An 18,756-nucleotide genomic window follows, 5' to 3' on the forward strand; every position below is an offset into this window, starting at 1 on the left:
CTGCATTCACTAACAACACCCTATAAGCGCCCAGACACACACTCCCCCCTACATTCACTAATAACACTCTAGCATCCCCTATACACACACTGCCCCCTTCCCCACCTGCATTCACTACCAATACCTCATCAGCACCCAGACACAACCCTCCACTGCATTCACTAACAACACACCAGCAGCACTCAGACACATACTTCCCCCCCACCCTTTGCATTCACTAATAACACACCAGCAGCACCCAGACACATACCCCCCTACTATCACTACCAACACCCCAGCAGCATCCAGACACACACTACCCACCTCCCCGCTGCATTAACTACCAACACCTGTGGCACGTGCCCTCTAGGCTCCCTGATTAATCCAGCCATGGGGCACATAAATCAGGAGGAGGTCAGGGCACTCCCTTCAGGGCTGGTGTCCAGAGTCGACCTTGTCCATTGTTTCCGGTAATTCTGCCCCTGGCTCAAGCAACCCCAGCATTCACACAGCTGGCTCCTATGTACATGACATACATAGCAGTCACTGCAGCACAGTCAGAGTTGGACTTGTGAGATCACTGTGGTCTGTTGTGAGAGTGACAGTGGTCATCTTCTCCACCACATGCAAACATGCCCTATAATGATTAGGTCAACATGATCATTAAAGTTCATTATGGTCATTATGGGTCACACAAATTGAATGACCAACATTGTTGTCCAACATTATTGCACTAAATCACTCTATACAACATATGTCACCTTCTGTTTTCTTTTTCAGAAAGAGTTCATGCTGAAATTGAAGATGTGATAGGACTTGAGCGCCCCCCTATGTGGGATGACCAAAAAATTCTCCCATACTGCTTGGCAGTAGTGCATGAAATTCAGAGGTTTGGTAACATTCTTCAGTACTTAACCCATGCCACACCCACAGATGTCCACTTCAGAGGCTATTTTATACCTAAGGTAATTCATTTACTGTATTTTATGTGACTAATAACATTGCAGAACTTTAAACAATTTTATTTTTTACATTAACTAATCATGATGTAATTTACCATGTTCTTTAATGCAATACCGGTTCCGGTATGTGGGAGTCGACTCTTTCCCATATTGATATCCCATGCCAGTCTACGCTCTCTTGTCTCTCTGTCCCTACTGCAGGCCATGTGCTATTGGGAGGGGGCAGACAGGCCTCCTCAGAGCCGGCCCTAGCCAATTTGGTGCCCTAGGCAAAATTTTGACTGGTACCCCCTAGCAGATAATCCCACCACCGGAATGGTATTGAAATACTGACGGCTGTTTAGCCGCCGGTTCAAATACCACTTCCGGTAGCCCGACAGGAGGAGATCCCGACGCGATCAGGTAAGTGTACTAACCGTAACCTGCCCCCCCTAACCCTTACCCACGATTAGTGGTGCCTAAACCTAACCTCCCTAGGAGTTGCCAAACCCTAAGTCCCCCCCAGTGGTGTCTAACACTATCCACCCCTCCCGACACCCTAAACCTAAGTCTCCTGGGGGGGTGCCTAACCGTAGTCTTCCCCGGTGGATACCTAACCATAACCCCCCTTTCTGCACGCTAACACTGCCGGGGGGGTGCCTAACCCTGAATCCCCCCGGGGGTGCCTAATCCCAACCACCCCCATCTCCGGCTTACCTGCATAATCACCCGGCGTCCGGACGTTCGGGCTTCCGGTGGTTGGTATGCCGACGCCGGTATCCTGATGTCCATCGGGATATTGGCATCGGCATTATGCCCACGCGTCGAGATTGCGTTGTCGGTATTTCAACTGCCGGCAACTCATCCGCCGGCATAACTCCATCCCCCACCACCAATCTTATTGTTTATACGCGGATGCCAAAAATAACACATTGGTTTATAACTGTATATATATATATATATATATATATATATATATATATATGTGTGTGTACACACTACCCCCTCTCCTCTCATAGTCAGATGCAGCACTGGTCTGGACAAAACCACTCTTTTCCCCCAGCCCCAGTCATGTGTGCCCACCTTTCTCCCAGACCCAGCTAGCCAGCTAAACATTCATTTATTTAAGTTTAACACACACCTAACACACACACCTAATGTACCCAGAGAGTGAGAAAGCTGTCACTCGCCTGGCTGCTTCCTTTGTTTTAAATGATGCTGGCGCAGCACAGCTAAATTTAATGATGCTGGTGTTACTTGCCTTGCCCCTTCTTCATGATGGCTTGGTCTGATCATCTAAGATGGAGGCGGAGGCGGAGCCGTGAGTTGTTACTCACGGCTCTGCTCCGCAAAGGCCAATGGGAGGAGTGGCAGCGGCAGGGCATGCGCAGCACGCCCTCCTGTAGCCATCTTGGCTCTTCCTGTAGACAGAATGAGCTTCTGTGCAGAAGCTCATTCTAACTAAGGGCCATGGGCAAACGCATGATTTTTAAATGGGGGTTTCCAAAAGGTTGATGTAAAAAAAAAAAATAGTAGCTACATATATATTGTGTGTGTATATCTATCGATCCAAATACATAAGTACATATGTATATGCATATATACATCGTACATAGACAAAAATGGCAGCAGTTCTGGACTCTCTCTCTCTCTCTCTCTATATATATATATATATATATATATACACAGTATATATGTACACATACATATGTATACACACACACATATATATATATATATAAATATATATATACACATATATGTTGTCTGTATGTATGTATATATATATATATATATATATATATATGTGTATATATATATATATTTATATACACACACATACGGTCACACATATCTATGTCATGCTTCCCACCATGACCCATGTTACCTTACTGGGAGGAGTAGAAGCGGCTCCCCAGGTCCTAGGCTTGTCTTTACCTCCAATAAGCTGCCGGCCTGCCGCGCATGCACGGTTGCTCTGAACACACTCTGACCACAGCCCGTCTGAAAGGCAGAGACTGCTACTGCGGGCGGATGCGAGTCACAGTCACATGACTGGCCTGACCATCCTCTGCGCTGCCCAATCGGAGAGCTCCAATCGTGGCAGCGCACTGGGAGAGAGGGAGGGTAGCAGCGCCGGCGGGGTGGATAGCGCGGTAGGTAGGGGCAGCGGCAGAGCCCTGAAATGCCCCAAGGGCATTCCAGTCGCCCCTAGGCATAGGCTTATAATGCCTATGCCTAGGGCCGGCTCTGGGCCTCCTGCAGATATAAAGACACAGTGGGTTAGTTAGAAAACACTAAAATTCTCTGCATCTGGCATGTTAATATGTGTTTTCGCCTAATTTAGGGATTCTGAATTCAGTGGAAAAACCAGATTTTCTCTATCACCTAACACACAACTTCTCACCAGAAACATTTAGGTCTATTACTCCCTCTTCCTATTCTGAGAAAGCCCTGGACTCACTTATCTATGGACTTTATAACAGCTCTGCCAGCTGGCAAAGGGTTCAATACTGTCTGAATAGTGACTGACAGACTCTCCAAGGTGGCACATTTTATGTGAAGTATAAGAGATCAGAACATGAAATTTGCACCATGGTTTATAGATCCCTTTAGAATGCTTCAGAGGATAAATCCTGTGGCTTTTAGGTTGGACTTGCCGGTTTCTTGATTTTGGAATATCCTATGTCAAAAGGGGTTCTTCAATTTCTGGTGGACAATAAGGGGTTTAGGACTGAGGAATGCTGTTGTGTTAAAGCCAGTGATATCCATACTGCACTAGGGATTGCCACACAGCTCTACTGAAGATTTAAAGAGATTGGGGGTTTATTAGTCTGCCCATTTCTGCTGCTAACACAAGACCAAGGATATCACAGAGCCCATCTTATTAAAAACACTCTCTGCACAGATCTGTGCCAGAGTATTAAGCTGGGTACACACGTAAAGATTTTCTGTCCAACCATCCAACTAGTTGATTGGTTTGAATGAACATCTGGTAAGGTATGAAAGCAAATGGCAATCAACAATTTGCTCCCAAATGCCGGAAAATGGACAAAAACTGTTGTTTGAACAAATTGTTTAGATCAAGCATTTAACAAACTTGTCTGAACGTCCATTTTCATCTGTTTTCTGGCATTTAGGAGCAAATTACTGATCATCAGTTACTCCCATACGTTACCAGATTTTCATTCCAACCAATCAACTAGTTGGATGGTTGGACCGAATATCATTACGTGTGTACCCAGCTTAAGCCTCACAACCAGTGTGAGGGGTGGGTGCGGTGCAATGCCTGCTGCCGTGCAGGTGTACGTCTGTTACTTACCTTGCGTCGCACCCTCTCACCTTCAGGCCGTGTGTTGAGCAGACGGTCCTGGAACCTCCAAATAGAGCACGGACACGATGACCTAGGGGGAAGGAGACGAGGTGAGTACCGTCCTTCCTCACGTCGACCGACGCGCCCTACCGAACTGGGGGATAAATTCAGGTTTTAAGTGAAGATCATCATTGGCACTTTTGGCCTCAGATCCCGAATCTTCACCTATCGGTACTCACGCACCAGGTGAAGATCCGTCCTTGCACCGGGTTGCAAGGTTCACCGTCCGCCCAGAAGGAAGGAGAGATAGATAGTGACAAACAAACAGGGAGAGACAGTACACACAGATATTCCTCACCGTGTCCACTCTTGCTCTTCGTCCGCTCACTCGCCTACAGGTCCCTGTAAGGAGATACACAACACAGCCGTGCAGGGCCTAAACCTATGTCAAGCAACTACACATACTAAAACGGCATCACCCTCAACCTACAGTGTGTGTAGTGCGACAGATATAACAACAACTAAACTTTTGCCCTGCACGGAACACCAATCACAGACTAAATATACAAGAGTAAAACACGGTACTGTCTCTTTAAATGTCTGCTACCTACCTATCCAGAGCTGGCCAGCTCCTCTTCTCGGTGACTGGGGAAACCACTACCTCATGGGTGGAAGCCTTACAGCTCTCCACCACTGCTCACACCTCTCATCCGCCTCTCTATGTTAGCGCTGCAGCTAATGGGCTCTGGGCCCTGGGCCTAACGCCCAGGGTCTTACCTGCGGCTCAGGCCTAGGTGCCTGCCAAACGGTGGGCTCTGGTAGTGGTCTGGGCCTAATGCCCAGACCACGTTTTATGGGGCTCAGGCCTATTTGCCTGCCTGTCTGTGGGGCTCATATATATAGGGCCTAGTGCCCTCCTGTATGGGTACAGGCCTATGCCTGGTTTATGGCCACGGGCCTGATGCCCGCCTACTTTATTATTTAGTGGCCTGGGCCTAGTACCCAGACCACTTACACCTAGTTATGGGGGAATCCTTTTATGGGGCCTAATGCCCGCTACTGTGCCCCGGGCCTTGTGCCCGACTAATTGCCCACGGGCCTAGTGCCCGACAATGCTCCACGGGCCTAGCGCCCGACAACTCTGGCGGTCTAGGGAAGGGGGTATATGGTGGGCGTCATGGAGGGCCTACCTGCTACGTTGAAAGAGGCTGCGGGGGGGAACTTCGTGACGCTCTTTCACTTCCCTCCCCCGCAGTCCTCTCCGGTCCTCAGCCGCATTCTTCGGCCGCTGGCCCGTCCTGGCCAGCGGCGCCGCCTCTTCTTCTTTTCTTCCAGCCGGCGCCGCCTGTCTTCTTTCTTGACAGCGGCGTCTTCTGGCCTCTTCCGCGGCCGCCGCCCCTGTTGCCGCGCCGATCTTCCGCTCTTCGGGAGGTCTTCTCTCCTCCCTCTCCGCCGCCGAACTAACTTTTCCCGCTCAGCACCGTCTAATACAAGACGACGCGAGTGGGCGGGGCTATGACGTGGCAAGCCGCGATTGGCTCGTTGCGTCCGCCTCTGATTGGCTGCTTGCCCGCGAGCCAGGTTTGGCTCGCGGCCAGAGCCAAACGCCCGCTGCACTAAACGCCGCGCCCAATGCTTGACCGGCGCTGGGAGCAGGTACTCTGTCCCAGCGCCGGCTACCCGCCGCTTTTTGGCTGCCGGGCGCCAAGCTCCGCTGAGCTTGCGCCCGGAGCCAAGCTTCTCCCGGTGCCAAAGTACCGCCGGCACTGGTGAAAGGGACCAGGCGGTCCCTTCACCAGGTGCCCGCGGTGTCTGCACCGACGCTAGGGACATCACTGTCCCAGCGCCAGCAACGGATGTGTCCCGCAGAGGACACATCCCCTCTGCCTGCCCCTGGAACTCTGCTGATGCTGGGATCAAACACTTGATCCCAGCACAGCCTTCCACATTTCCCCCCCCTTTTTCCTTTGTAGTCCCTACAAAGTCTTCTTCCATCTCTATCGTCCGCGGGTCAGGGTATTCTATGGTCCCTCCAGCGAGGATCTGTTCAAGGGCCCAGCCGGGACCGACCATGACCCCACATTCCTTCTCCACTGGCTCCGGGCTCTCCATCTTCGTACCTCCTGACTTCACTCTGCGGATCCTCTGTGGGAGTGGCAACTCGGAAGTGCCACTCACGATGGGCCACCATGGGGAATTTTCTTCTAAGGGTGCCGCAGCCACCCACTCTTCTTCAAACTTGCCTGGGGCATCTTCACTGAATTCAGGGTGTGGCACTAACCACCACCCAATAGTCGATTCCTCCGGGGCATTCTCTTCCTCCCGGGTCTCCGCCGACATTTTCCATGAATCTGGACTCTTCTCCACAGACTCCTGCAGCAAGCGACAATTTCCTTCTTCAGCGTACTCCATCTCTTCCGCTGACATCTCCGGGTATCCAGGTCGCGGACTCTTCCAGCATGGGGAGATCCTAGACTTCTTTGCCACTGGGTCTTCACGCTCTTCCTTATAGCGCGGCATCTTCACCTCCCAGTCATCCACATCCGTCCTCTGCGGGCAAGGATCCTTCTTCACTGGGACCTCTTCGGGGCATAACAGTGCCGCTGCATCTTCCCAGGGACACTCATGGGCCAAGTGTCCCTGTCGCCGACACTTCCAGCACGGGGGTGCTGTTGCCACCTACTTCACAAAGGGATCTCTACCCTTCGGCTCCTGCTCAGGAACAATGGGCACCTGTGAACGTACTTCCAGCAGGCTCTTCTGCTCCACTTCCCTGGCTTCTTCTATCCACTTCTGGGCTCTGCCATCCAAGATCATCCGGTCTTCATCCCACGGACAATCTCAAGCTCATGCTCTGGATCTCCACATCCTTCACACCGGAATTCTTTGTCCTCCTGGTGCCACTCTTCATCACGTGGACAGCTATTATGCTCATGCCAGTAGGTTCCGCAGAGCATACACCAGAGTCTCTTTTTCACAGAGTTCTTCTGACCACATCTCTGGACCGCTTGCTGGGCCATCTGTGTAATCTCCAACGGGGACATTTCTTCCTCTTCTGTCACCCTAAATTCAAGCCAGGGACATTCGCTGGCATCATGTCCCAGCCGCTGACACATCTTGCAGGGGGTCACACCTGCTTTCTTGCGCCCCTTCTCCCGGCGCTCTTCCTTGCCGCGCTGTACCGACTGCTGCACCATCTTCATGATGTCTTCTCCTGACACCGTAATCCAGTCACTCTTGTCCTCATATGCCCGGGGATGGTTCCACTCCGGAGCTGTCCGTAGGGGGGTCCTCTTGCCGGTAGTCCACATCGTGTCCGTGATCCTGCCGACTACGCCAAAATGTGAGGGGTGGGTGTGGTGCAATGCCTGCTGCCATGCAGGTGTACGTCTGTTACTTACCTTGCGTCGCACCCTCTCACCTTCAGGCCGTGTGTTGAGCAGACTGTCCTGGAACCTCCAAATAGAACACGGACACGATGACCTAGGGGGAAGGAGACGAGGTGAGTACCGTCCTTCCTCACTTCGACTGACGCGCCCTACCGAACCAGGGGATAAATTCAGGTTTTAAGTGAAGATCATCATTGGCACTTTTGGCCTCAGATCCCGAATTTTCACCTATCGGTACTCACGCACCAGGTGAAGATCCGTCCTTGCACCGGGTTGCAAGGTTCACCGTCCGCCCAGAAGGAAGGAGAGATAGATAGTGACAAACAAACAGGGAGAGACAGTACACACAGATATTCCTCACCGTGTACACTCTTGCTCTTCGTCCGCTCACTCGCCTACAGGTCCCTGTAAGGAGATACACAACACAGCCGTGCAGGGCCTAAACCTATGTCAAGCAACTACACATACTAAAACGGCATCACCCTCAACCTACAGTGTGTGTAGTGCGACAGATATAACAACAACTAAACTTTTGCCCTGCACGGAACACCAATCACAGACTAAATATACAAGAGTAAAACACGGTACTGTCTCTTTAAATGTCTGCTACCTACCTATCCAGAGCTGGCCAGCTCCTCTTCTCGGTGACTGGGGAAACCACTACCTCATGGGTGGAAGCCGTACAGCTCTCCACCACTGCTCACACCTCTCATCCGCCTCTCTATGTTAGCGCTGCAGCTAATGGGCTCTGGGCCCTGGGCCTAACGCCCAGGGTCTTACCTGCGGCTCAGGCCTAGGTGCCTGCCAAACGGTGGGCTCTGGTAGTGGTCTAGGCCTAATGCCCAGACCACGTTTTATGGGGCTCAGGCCTATTTGCCTGCCTGTCTGTGGGGCTCATATATATAGGGCCTAGTGCCCTCCTGTATGGGTACAGGCCTATGCCTGGTTTATGGCCACGGGCCTAATGCCCACCTACTTTATTATTTAGTGGCCTGGGCCTAGTACCCAGACCACTTACACCTAGTTATGGGGGAATCCTTTTATAGGGCCTAATGCCCGCTACTGTGCCCCGGGCCTTGTGCCTGACTAATTGCCCACGGGCCTAGTGCCCGACAATGCTCCACGGGCCTAGCACCCGACAACTCTGGCGGTCTAGGGAGGGGGGTATATGGTGGGCCTCACGGAGGGCCTACCTGCTACGTTGGAAGAGGCTGCGGGGGGGTACTTCGTGACGCTCTTTCACTTCTCTCCCCCGCAGTCCTCTCCGGTCCTCAGCCGCATTCTTCGGCCGCTGGCCCATCCTGGCCAGCGGCACCACCTCTTCTTCTTTTCTTCCAGCCGGCGCCGCCTGTCTTTTTTCTTGACAGCGGTGTCTTCTGGCTTCTTCCGCGGCCGCCGCCCCTGTTGCCGCGCCGATCTTCCGCTCTTCGGGAGGTCTTCTCTCCTCCCTCTCCGCCGCCGAACTAACTTTTCCCGCTCGGCGCCGTCTAATACAAGACGGCGCGAGTGGACGGGGCTATGACGCGGCGAGCCGCGATTGGCTCGTCGCGTCCGCCTCTGATTGGCTGCTGGCCCGCGAGCCAGGTTTGGCTCGTGGCCAGAGCCAAATGCCCGCTGCACTAAATGCCGCGCCCAACGCCTGAACGGCGCTGGGAGCAGGTACTCTGTCCCAGCGCCGGCTACCCGCCGCTTCTTGGCTGCCGGGCGCCAAGCTCCGCTGAGCTTGCGCCTAGAGCCAAGCTTCTCTCGGCGCCAAAGTACCGCCGGCACTGGTGAAAGGGACCAGGCGGTCCCTTCACCAGGTGCCCGCTGTGTCTGCACCGACGCTAGGGACATCACTGTCCCAGCGCCGGCAACGGATGTGTCCTGCAGAGGACACATCCCCTCTGCCTGCCCCTGGAACTCTGCTGATGCTGGGATCAAACACTTGATCCCAGCACAGCCTTCCACACCAGCGCCCCAGCATTCCTGATTTCCAGTGTCCTGGTTACCCCGATCTTTCAATCTGTTTGTCTCATGACCTGGCTTAGTTTCGGACATTACTCTTGTCTACTGTTTTGTCTTTGTACCCTTCCAATTTATTCTGATGTTCCCATCTGGCAATTCTCCCGTTTGTGTACCAGACTGGCCTTGTTGACCATCCTTCTGTCTCACATGCTCATCACACTACTGTACACCTGGAGGCATGGCAGAAGGCTGCGATCTATGAGTCTTCTTGCAGCAAAAGTCCAAACCTCCTTGCGGGGCTCCATACGATCGCAGAGACCACGCAGAGTCATCACAGAGTGATGGACAGGCAGTGAGCATTTGGGGGGTGGTGAGGGGGAATGGTCGGAGAAACGCAGGCATGCCTGTCCATTTGAACGCAGTTACTTGGGCGTGCATAAATTAGTCACTGCTACGGCATACACAGCTTGAGTGCGCTCACTGCATGCGACGAGGTTAGCAATTTCTGAGTAAGGTCAGGGCTGCTGTAATTGTGTGTGAGGGGCCGATGTTACTCAATGTTCCCGATGTATATGCAGGACAGCAAGGTATTACGGATGTGAGATAGCAGTAGTGGGCGGCAGTGTGCGTCTCTATGCTGTCTATGCGAAGACATTGCGATAGCATTCATCAGCATATTTTCACAGAGGATCTGCGTGCATAATCGCAGTTGTGATCGCAATAGCGATCCGTAGTTAATCAGGCCCTGTGTCATTCAATTATTCTAAACCTACAATGCTAAGCCCCATCTTTCGTATAAGCCATGAATTTTATTAATTGCCCTTATAATGCCATGCATTATGAGCGAGAGCGGATAAGGCAGGATAAGAAGGTAACATTAATAAGTAATTTATGTGGATGTACAATTGAATCTAAGATGACCAGTCAAAGGTATTATATTTAAACATAACCATCATTATTAATAGGGTACCCCGGTGGTTCCACTTTTCACATCGATCCTTTATGATGAAACAGAATGGGAGACCCCCAGGGAGTTTAACCCCAATCATTTTCTGGATGCTGACGGGAACTTTTTGAAGAAAGATTCATTCTTTGCTTTCTCAAAAGGTGAGTAACTAACGTGCAACAGTCGTAATTATTATCATTACCAGGATTGGGGAATTGTACACTCACTGGGGCAAATGGCTGTGGGGGCCAGTTTGTCTGATGCTTTAAATTGGCTATCATTTACAAGGCAAAACCAGCCTGGGGCTGGATTTGAGTTGATGCCACAGAAGACTGATTTACTATCTTATGGTATTGTGACATTCCGTGGGGCTAATGCTTCAAGCGGAAAGTTGCTCCGCCCACAATTTCCATTCACTGCCACAGCTGTTATCATTAGTATCAGCACTGGCACTGGCCTCACGCTAGGTGCAAGAGTTCCATGTGAAATAGAGTTTCCTTACCTGTAGCTACACGCCCACAACACTCCCACAAGACATAACAGTTCAGTGCGATTGCTTATTGCCACCCAGATACCGCTTGGAAATGCCCTTTTCAAGGAAAGACAGATCCGGCTAAAATCCAGCAGACTTAGAATCAACTTCACTACAGCACATGTACTGTTTGCTTAAACCCATTTGAAAATAGATCTGTCCGACTCAATCAAACCCTTAGTTACATGCGGGAGCAATTATGGCTATACATCAGCCCAGGGGCGCAACTAGGTATTTGAAGGCCCCATAGCAAAAGTGTGTAAGGGCCCCTATGTACCACCCAATAGTGCAAAATGTATATAACACATGTAACTTTGACAAGGAAGATGGGCCCCCCTCAGTCTGGGCCCCATAGCAACTGCACCGACTTGCATCGATGCTAGCTATGCCCATGCATCAGCCACAAAGGACTATGGTGGCGATTCAATTCAATGCAATGTTGAATAGCCCCGGGAGGGAGCTCCTGAAGCTAATCAATTCAACGCGATGTTTGGGTGGGTTAAAGGATTTCTTCTCACACCCTCCTGGGATGCGAAGAGATTTCCGACAAAGTGCCAGCTGTGCAGCTGTTTTCCTGCTTAGCGCGGCCAGCACTTTAGTTGGAGAATGCCGGTCCTCGCGACTAAAAACCCAGTTTAAGTCGCGAGAACCGGCATTCTCCAACTTAACTCCCGGGGCTATTCAACATCACATTGAATTGAATTGCGCTCTATGAGGCTACACATTAAGGGCCTCAATCGAGGCGGTCGCAGGATGCAAGTGGTCGTTCTGAAACAGGGCGGCCGCTTGCATCCTGAATGGCCGCCTCCATGACGGTCGTTAGGCTGTGGGTTAACACCCACAGCTCTAACGACCGACAAGGGTGATGGTCGCGATGGTCAAGACCATCGCGACCATCGGGGCTTACGACGAGACCCTAAGGTAGGGTCTCGTCAACCTTAAGCCCAAGGGAGCTTCCTGCTCTGATCGAGCAGGAAGCTCCCCACTGACATCACTGATGATGTCAGTGGGGCCGCCCCCAAACGGCAAGCGTTCCTACTGGAACGCCTCCGTTTGGCCAGGCATGCCCCGGCCCGCCCAGAAAACGGGGCGAGCTGTCACTCAACATCGACAGCTCGCCCCGTCTATGACGAGACCCCTAACGACGGATCACCCGTCGTTAGTCGGGTCTAGCGCATGCGCATGACGGAGCCGGCTCCGTCATGCGCGTGCGCTGTGGGGCAACATCGAGTTGCTCAGCGCTCACGACCGACTCTGAATGAGCTCCTATGTTCCAACCAGGACAGGATTGGACTGCCTGGTGGGGGACAGTGTAAATCCCTGATGGGCTCCTTTACTTCAGAGCTCTGCCCACTATTATTGGGGCACAGCCAATGCAGGAGCAGGCTGGTGGCTGGTCCCTATGTATAGTACATACAGCTACTATGCTGCCCAGTGCCCTGTAATGCTGAGGAATTTTCTGATCAATGTAGGAACTCCTTAGCAGTGTCTGCTGTGTTCCAATTGGCTAAGTGACACATCACACAGGGGGAGATGTACTAAGCCTTGGAGAGAGATAAAGTGGAGAGAGATAAAGTACCAACCAATCAGCTCTTACCTAATTTTTCAAACACAGGGCCTGCTTCAGAGATGGACGGTATTGCACTTTGCAATATTGTCCAACTCAAATGCAAATGCAGCAGGAGATGCCTGTAGGAAATAGATACCTCTTTGCTGAATCTGCGATCAAGTGCAGCATCTGTAGTCGCTGCCTCAGATCACCATCGAGACCATCAGTCGTGATGCTTGCTCCTTTGGCCAGGCTGTGTAAGTTGAGACTTACTCACCTTGGGCGGTTCCTGGCAGCCTGCGAGGCCAAGATATCTGCGTCCCCCGATGCAGACCATGGCTTCGTCCCACCTGGAAATGGGAGGCACAGTATTTGTGAGAAAGGCAAAGTGTGTGTGAGAGAGAGAGAGACATGCTTGTACACCAAGCCCCGGAATGCAATACATTCCGGGATTTGGATGCAGTGGGCAATGCCATCTTTAGATGTTGTTGCCCAGTAGAAACCTATGGGTTTCTATTCAGGACTTCCCCCTGGGAGGGATCCAATCGGATCCCTCCCAGCACCTGCCGCGACACGTGCGTAACTTGACGCATGCATAGAAGGACTTTTTACCGGGAGAGCTGTCCTTTCTGATTTTATTCATGCATACTGGTGTTATTTACCCCGGTATGCATGCGATGAGTTGCAGGATGCAACGCATGCAAATTTCGATACTTGATGCATCCCACCCCGTATCAGAGGTACAGAGTGTGTGTCAGTGACTGTGAGCGGCACAGAGTGTGTGTCAGTGACTGTGAGCGGCACAAAGTGTGTGTCAGTGTGTGAGAGAGGCACAGAGTGTGTGTCAGTCACTGTGAGAGGTACAGAGTGTGTGTGAATGGCACAGAGTGTGTGTCAGTGTGTGTGAGAGGCACAGAGTGTGTGTCAGTGACTGAGCGGCACAGAGTGTGTGTCAGTGTGTGAGAGAGGCACAGAGTGTGTGTCAGTGACTGTGAGCGGCACAGAGTGTGTGTCAGTGACTGTGAAGTGCACACAGTGTGTGTCAGTGTGTGAGAGGCACGGAGTGTGTGTCAGTGACTTTGAGTGGCACAGAGTGTGTGTCAGTGACTGTGAAGTGCACAGAGTGTGTGTCAGTGTGTGTTTGAGAGGCACAGAGTGTGTGTCAGTGACTGTGAGTGGCACATAGTGTATGTCAGTGTGTAAGAGAGGTACAGAGTGTGTGTCAGTGACTGTGAAGTGCACAGTATGTCCGTGTGTGTGAGGCACAGAGTGTGTGTCAGTGACTGTGAGCGGCACAGAGTGTGTCAGTGTGTGTGAGAAGCACAGACTGTGTGTCAGTGACTGTGAGCGACACAGAGTGTGTCAGTGTGTATAAGAGGCATAGGCCCTCATTCAGAGCCGTACGCTCTGAGCAGAGCGCACGCTCTGAATGAGGGCCGCCCTCCATAAAAATGGAGCGTCCTCCTGGACGCTCGTATAGCTGTGGGTCACCACCCACAGCCTATACGAGCGTGCAGTTTGATGGCCGCGATGGTCTTGACCATCGCGACCATCAAAACTGCGAGCCGGAGCCTGCGGTTGAGGTTTTCAACCGCAAGCTCCGGAGTGATTTTGGCTCTATCAGAGCCAAAATCACTCCCACTGACATCACTAGTGATGTCAGTGGGCCGGCTTCTGATGGGAGGCGTTCCCGTGGGAACGCCCCCATCAGGGAGGCACGCCCCCGGCACGCCCACCAAAGGGGGCGTGCTGTCAATCAACATCGACAGCACGCCCCCTTTGATCAGACACAACGAGCGAAGGACTTTCCTTCACTCGTCGCGTCTGGCACATGCGCACGACGGAGCTCCCTCCGTCGTGCGCATGCTCAGTGCAGAACATCGACCCACTTGCGAGCGGACAGCCGCTCGCGAGTGGGTCTGAATCAGGGCCATAGAGTGTGCGTCAGTGACTGTGAGCGGCACAGAGTGTGTCAGTGTGTGTGAGAAGCACAGACAGTGTGTCAGTGACTGTGAGAGGCACAGAGTAAGTGTCAGTGTGTGAGAGAGGCACAGAGTGTGTGTCAGTGACTGTGAGCGGCACAGAGTGTGTGTCAGTGTGTGAGAAGCACAGACTGTGTGTCAGTGACTGTGAGCGGCACAGAGTGTGTGTCAGTGTGTGTGAGAGGCACAGAGTGTGTCAGTGACTGTGAGTGGTACAGAGTGTGTGTCAGTGTGTGTGAGCGGCACAGAGTGTGTGTCAGTGATTGTGAGCGGCACAGAATGTGTGTCAGTGACTGTGAAGTGCACAGAGTGTGTGTCAGTGTGTGTGAGAGGCACAGATGAGCTCATTCAGTCGGTCGTGAGCGCTGAACCATCACGACTGACTCAATGTTGCTCCACAGCGCATGCGCACGACGGAGCCGGCTCCGTCGTGCGCATGCGCGAGACCCGGCTAACGACGGGTGATCCGTCGTTAGGGGTCTCGTCGTAGACGGGTCGAGCTGTCGATGTTGAGTGACAGCTCGCTCCGTTTTCTGGGCGGTCCGGGGGCGTGCCTGGCCAAACGGAGGCGTTCCAGTAGGAACGCCTGCCGTTTGGGGGCGGCCCCACTGACATCATCAGTGATGTCAGTGGGGAGCTTCCTGCTCGATCAGAGCAGGAAGCTCCCTGGGGCTTAAGGTTGACGAGACCCTACCTTAGGGTCTCGTCGTAAGCCCCGATGGTCGCGATGGTCTTGACCATCGCGACCATCACCCTTGTCGGTCGTTAGAGCTGTGGGTGTTAACCCACAGCCTAACGACCGTCATGAAGGCAGCCGTTCAGGATGCAAGCGGCCGCCATGTTTCAGAACAACCGCTTGCATTCTACGACCGCCTCTGAATGAGGCCCAGAGTGTGTGTCAGTGACTGTGAGCGGCACAGACTGTGTGTCAGTGACTGTGAATGGCACAGAGTGTGCATCAGTGTGTGTGAGAGGCACAGAGTGTGTGTCAGTGTGTGTGAGAGGCACAGAGTGTGTGTCAGTGTGTGTGAGAGTCACAGAGTGTGTATCAGTGACTGTGAGCAGCACAGAGTTTATCAGTGTGTGTGAGAAGCACAGTGTCTCAGTGACTGTGAGTGGCAGAGTGTATGTCAGTGTGTGTGAGAGGCACAGAGTGTGTCTCAGTGACTGTGAGCGGTACAGAGTGTGTGTCAGTGTGTGTGAGAAGCACAGACAGTGTCTCAGTGACTGTGAGTGGCAGAGTGTGTGTCAGTGTGTGTGAGAGGCACAGAGTGTGTGTCAGTGACTGTGAGCGGCACAGAGGGTTACATATTATCATCAAACTAAAGTGATTAATATTATTACACTAAAACTAAAGGGGGCACAGGTTATTATTAGACTAACGGAGCACCGATTGTATTAAACTAAAGGTGGCACAGATTATTAATATTATTATTATTCTACAAATGCTGCCACTGATTTTTATTACAAGAATAAGGCACAAATAAAATATATTAGACTAAATTAAGCACACTGCTGTGTCTGGGAATCTGAGAATGCATAATAGGCTGTGTCCTTTGTGGTTATGCTCACACCCCTACCATTGATGACCACAGTCACCTACCCAATGGTTGGTCACACCCCTTCAGCGCGCCCCTGTACCTGCATTTCCTTGGTAGGCCCTTAATGCCCCAGTCCAACACTGAACCAGGTTCTATCTTTGGTCCATGACCTATATATATTATCTTTTGAAAAGTGTGAGATGCCTCAATGTGTATCTTTGTTCTCATGATAACTATTTATTACCATACAGGGCGCAGGGTGTGCGCTGGAGAGAGCCTGGCTAGGATGGAGCTATTTATCTTCTTCACTGGCATGCTTCAGAAGTTTACTTTCACGCCCCCACCAGGAGTGGAGAGAGATGACCTAGACCTCACTGCAGACTCCTTCTTCATCATGAGGCCGAAGAGTTACAAAGTTTGTGCCACTCCCCGGCAGTAGACAGTGGCAGATATATAGCGGTGACAGTGTGTGCACTCAGTAGTGGGACTTTTGAGATGCCACCTACTGTATTCCAGTTGTTGGCAGTTATGCCATATAGCTGCCATCCTGCCACCACTGGGCACTAATGCAGCTTATACTTGTGTAATTACTGCTTTGTATAGGATAAGTTCTGCTTCTGTGCATTATATTGAGGCTTAACATACATTTTTGATTTTTTGCAGTAGTACATTTCATAATCTGTAGTACATTTCACATCATTGTTACTGTGTCCTTAGAAAATCAGCATTATTGTTCTACAATGACCCCATTCCATTTACACTTTAATAACGTTTATAAAGTTTACCCCATCCCCCAAGTTTATTCATCTGGCACAGGCTCAGAGAATTAATATAGCAACTGAGTAGTTTGTTTGTTGGTCGCCTGTTTTGTGCCAGCACAGATGTAAAATACATTTGTTAGAGTTACACACTAAAGCGTAGGGCATTAGTTCCGACATCGTAACAAATGCCCTTGAACAGTGATTGTGCATCCACAATGGACAACTTTAATAAACATCGGAACGATCATCGTTCCGACATTCATTAACAATGTACTGGGCGCTAGCGATATTGCGAGGTTTGATGTGCAGCACATCAAACCTGGTGACTGTATCTAGCAAGCATGGGAGTGCGCAGTCATGCGTACACTAAGCAATGTAGGCGATATGTTGTTACGAACAGGCATATCGGCCCGACACTGCTCCAATGTGTACCCGGCTTTTTCTACTCGTACATACACTTTTATGGAACAATATGAAGCAACATTTTTATAGCTGTCAGTTCAGCAACAGTCAAAGACAAATGCAATGAGAAGATAGTTTTGATATCAATGAAAGCAGATATCCCATAGTTTTGCCATTTATGTTCTTAGTAATATGTCTGAGTTAGGCAACATGTGGATTGCTAGTTTGGAACTACAAGGCCCAGCATTCCACTTAAGCCATAATCTAGAATGGTATGCTGGTAAATCCACACTATATGTCCTGTCTCTGACCGTGAGAGTTAAATAATTATAAGCGAGAAAGGACATTAAAGAAGAATGCAACACAATTACTTGCATTACAAATAATGTTTATTTACATTTTTATTTTTTTACAGATTTACTATGTATGATGCTGTATATACAGTTATACACATCTTTATATGAAGGTAGAGGCCATGGTTGTATTTAATGTTTGGCTGGCACATAAAACACATGTGCCTATAAAAGAGAGTGGTACCTATAGTATTGTGACAATTGTTTAACAAGTCCATTAAATTGGAACACCTATGCAAACACGTATATGGGGATCTAATTTCTTCACACGGGGCCTGATTCAGCAAGAATCGCTATTCTGCTAATACACAAACAACGCAGTTGCTAGTATCAGCGGTGATATGCAAATAATTGCTTTTGCATTGCGATAGCAGCCTAATATAAGGACGCCCACTTAACCTTACCCACATCAGTTTACTTTAGCAACATAGCAAAATAATCGGTAACATTGGACCCATACACACAGGTAAGGCAGGTCAGACCTCACTCAGAAATTGCTTACTTCATCGCTCGCTATGAGGCCTCAGGCTGCGTATGGTATCTCAGTAGATAATTTAAGCACGCCCATGCCACGGCGTTGAAACGCACTGGCACACCTGCGTTCTCCCGAATACACCCTCCCCCCCCCCGTCACCACCCACGAACGACACTTCCTGTCAATCACTCTGTGATGGGTCTGCGTAGCCACTGCAATTGCCGGCCCGATCGCAGTGACCTGTTTACGCACGCACACTGCGATGCGTACGCATGCGCAGTACGCAACAATCGGCTGATTCAATGCATATTAGCAACTGTGATCCTTGCTGAATCAGGCCCACAGTGTGATAGAACAGAGTTATGCAGGGGCGACAGATACAAGGGAGCACAGTACAATTCCTCCAGCTGCAGGACACCAGTGTTGTATGACACCTACACTGTGTGAGTGGTAACATTATATTATGAGTGACTATTATTGCAGCAGTTTTGGATTCATTTTTACAACTTTTAAGAAATATATTGTTTTAAGCATCAAATATACCTTTGAAAATGATTCCAAGTGTTAATGCTAGGTGATTGCATCTAGGAAGATAATGAGTGACCCAATTACGCAAGAAGATGAGATCGACACTGATGTGATTTTA

At 50.6% G+C, this 18,756-nt stretch overlaps 1 protein-coding gene across 1 annotated transcript in view; it reads left to right on the forward strand.

The window, feature by feature from the left end:
- LOC148539012 (cytochrome P450 2W1-like) overlaps positions 1 to 16,558 on the forward strand; it is an 83,710-nt gene extending 67,152 nt beyond the window's left edge. The window contains exons 7-9 of the mRNA XM_088451869.1: positions 760 to 944; positions 10,535 to 10,676; positions 16,371 to 16,558. Coding sequence (XP_088307995.1) covers positions 760 to 944; positions 10,535 to 10,676; positions 16,371 to 16,558 — 515 coding nt within the window. The remainder of the gene's footprint in view (positions 1 to 759; positions 945 to 10,534; positions 10,677 to 16,370) is intronic.
- Positions 16,559 to 18,756: the final 2,198 nt, after the last annotated feature.

This window comes from Taudactylus pleione, unplaced genomic scaffold (assembly GCF_031769625.1).
Source record: "Taudactylus pleione unplaced genomic scaffold, aTauple2 ptg000032l, whole genome shotgun sequence".
NCBI classification, from domain to species: Eukaryota; Metazoa; Chordata; class Amphibia; order Anura; family Myobatrachidae; genus Taudactylus; species Taudactylus pleione.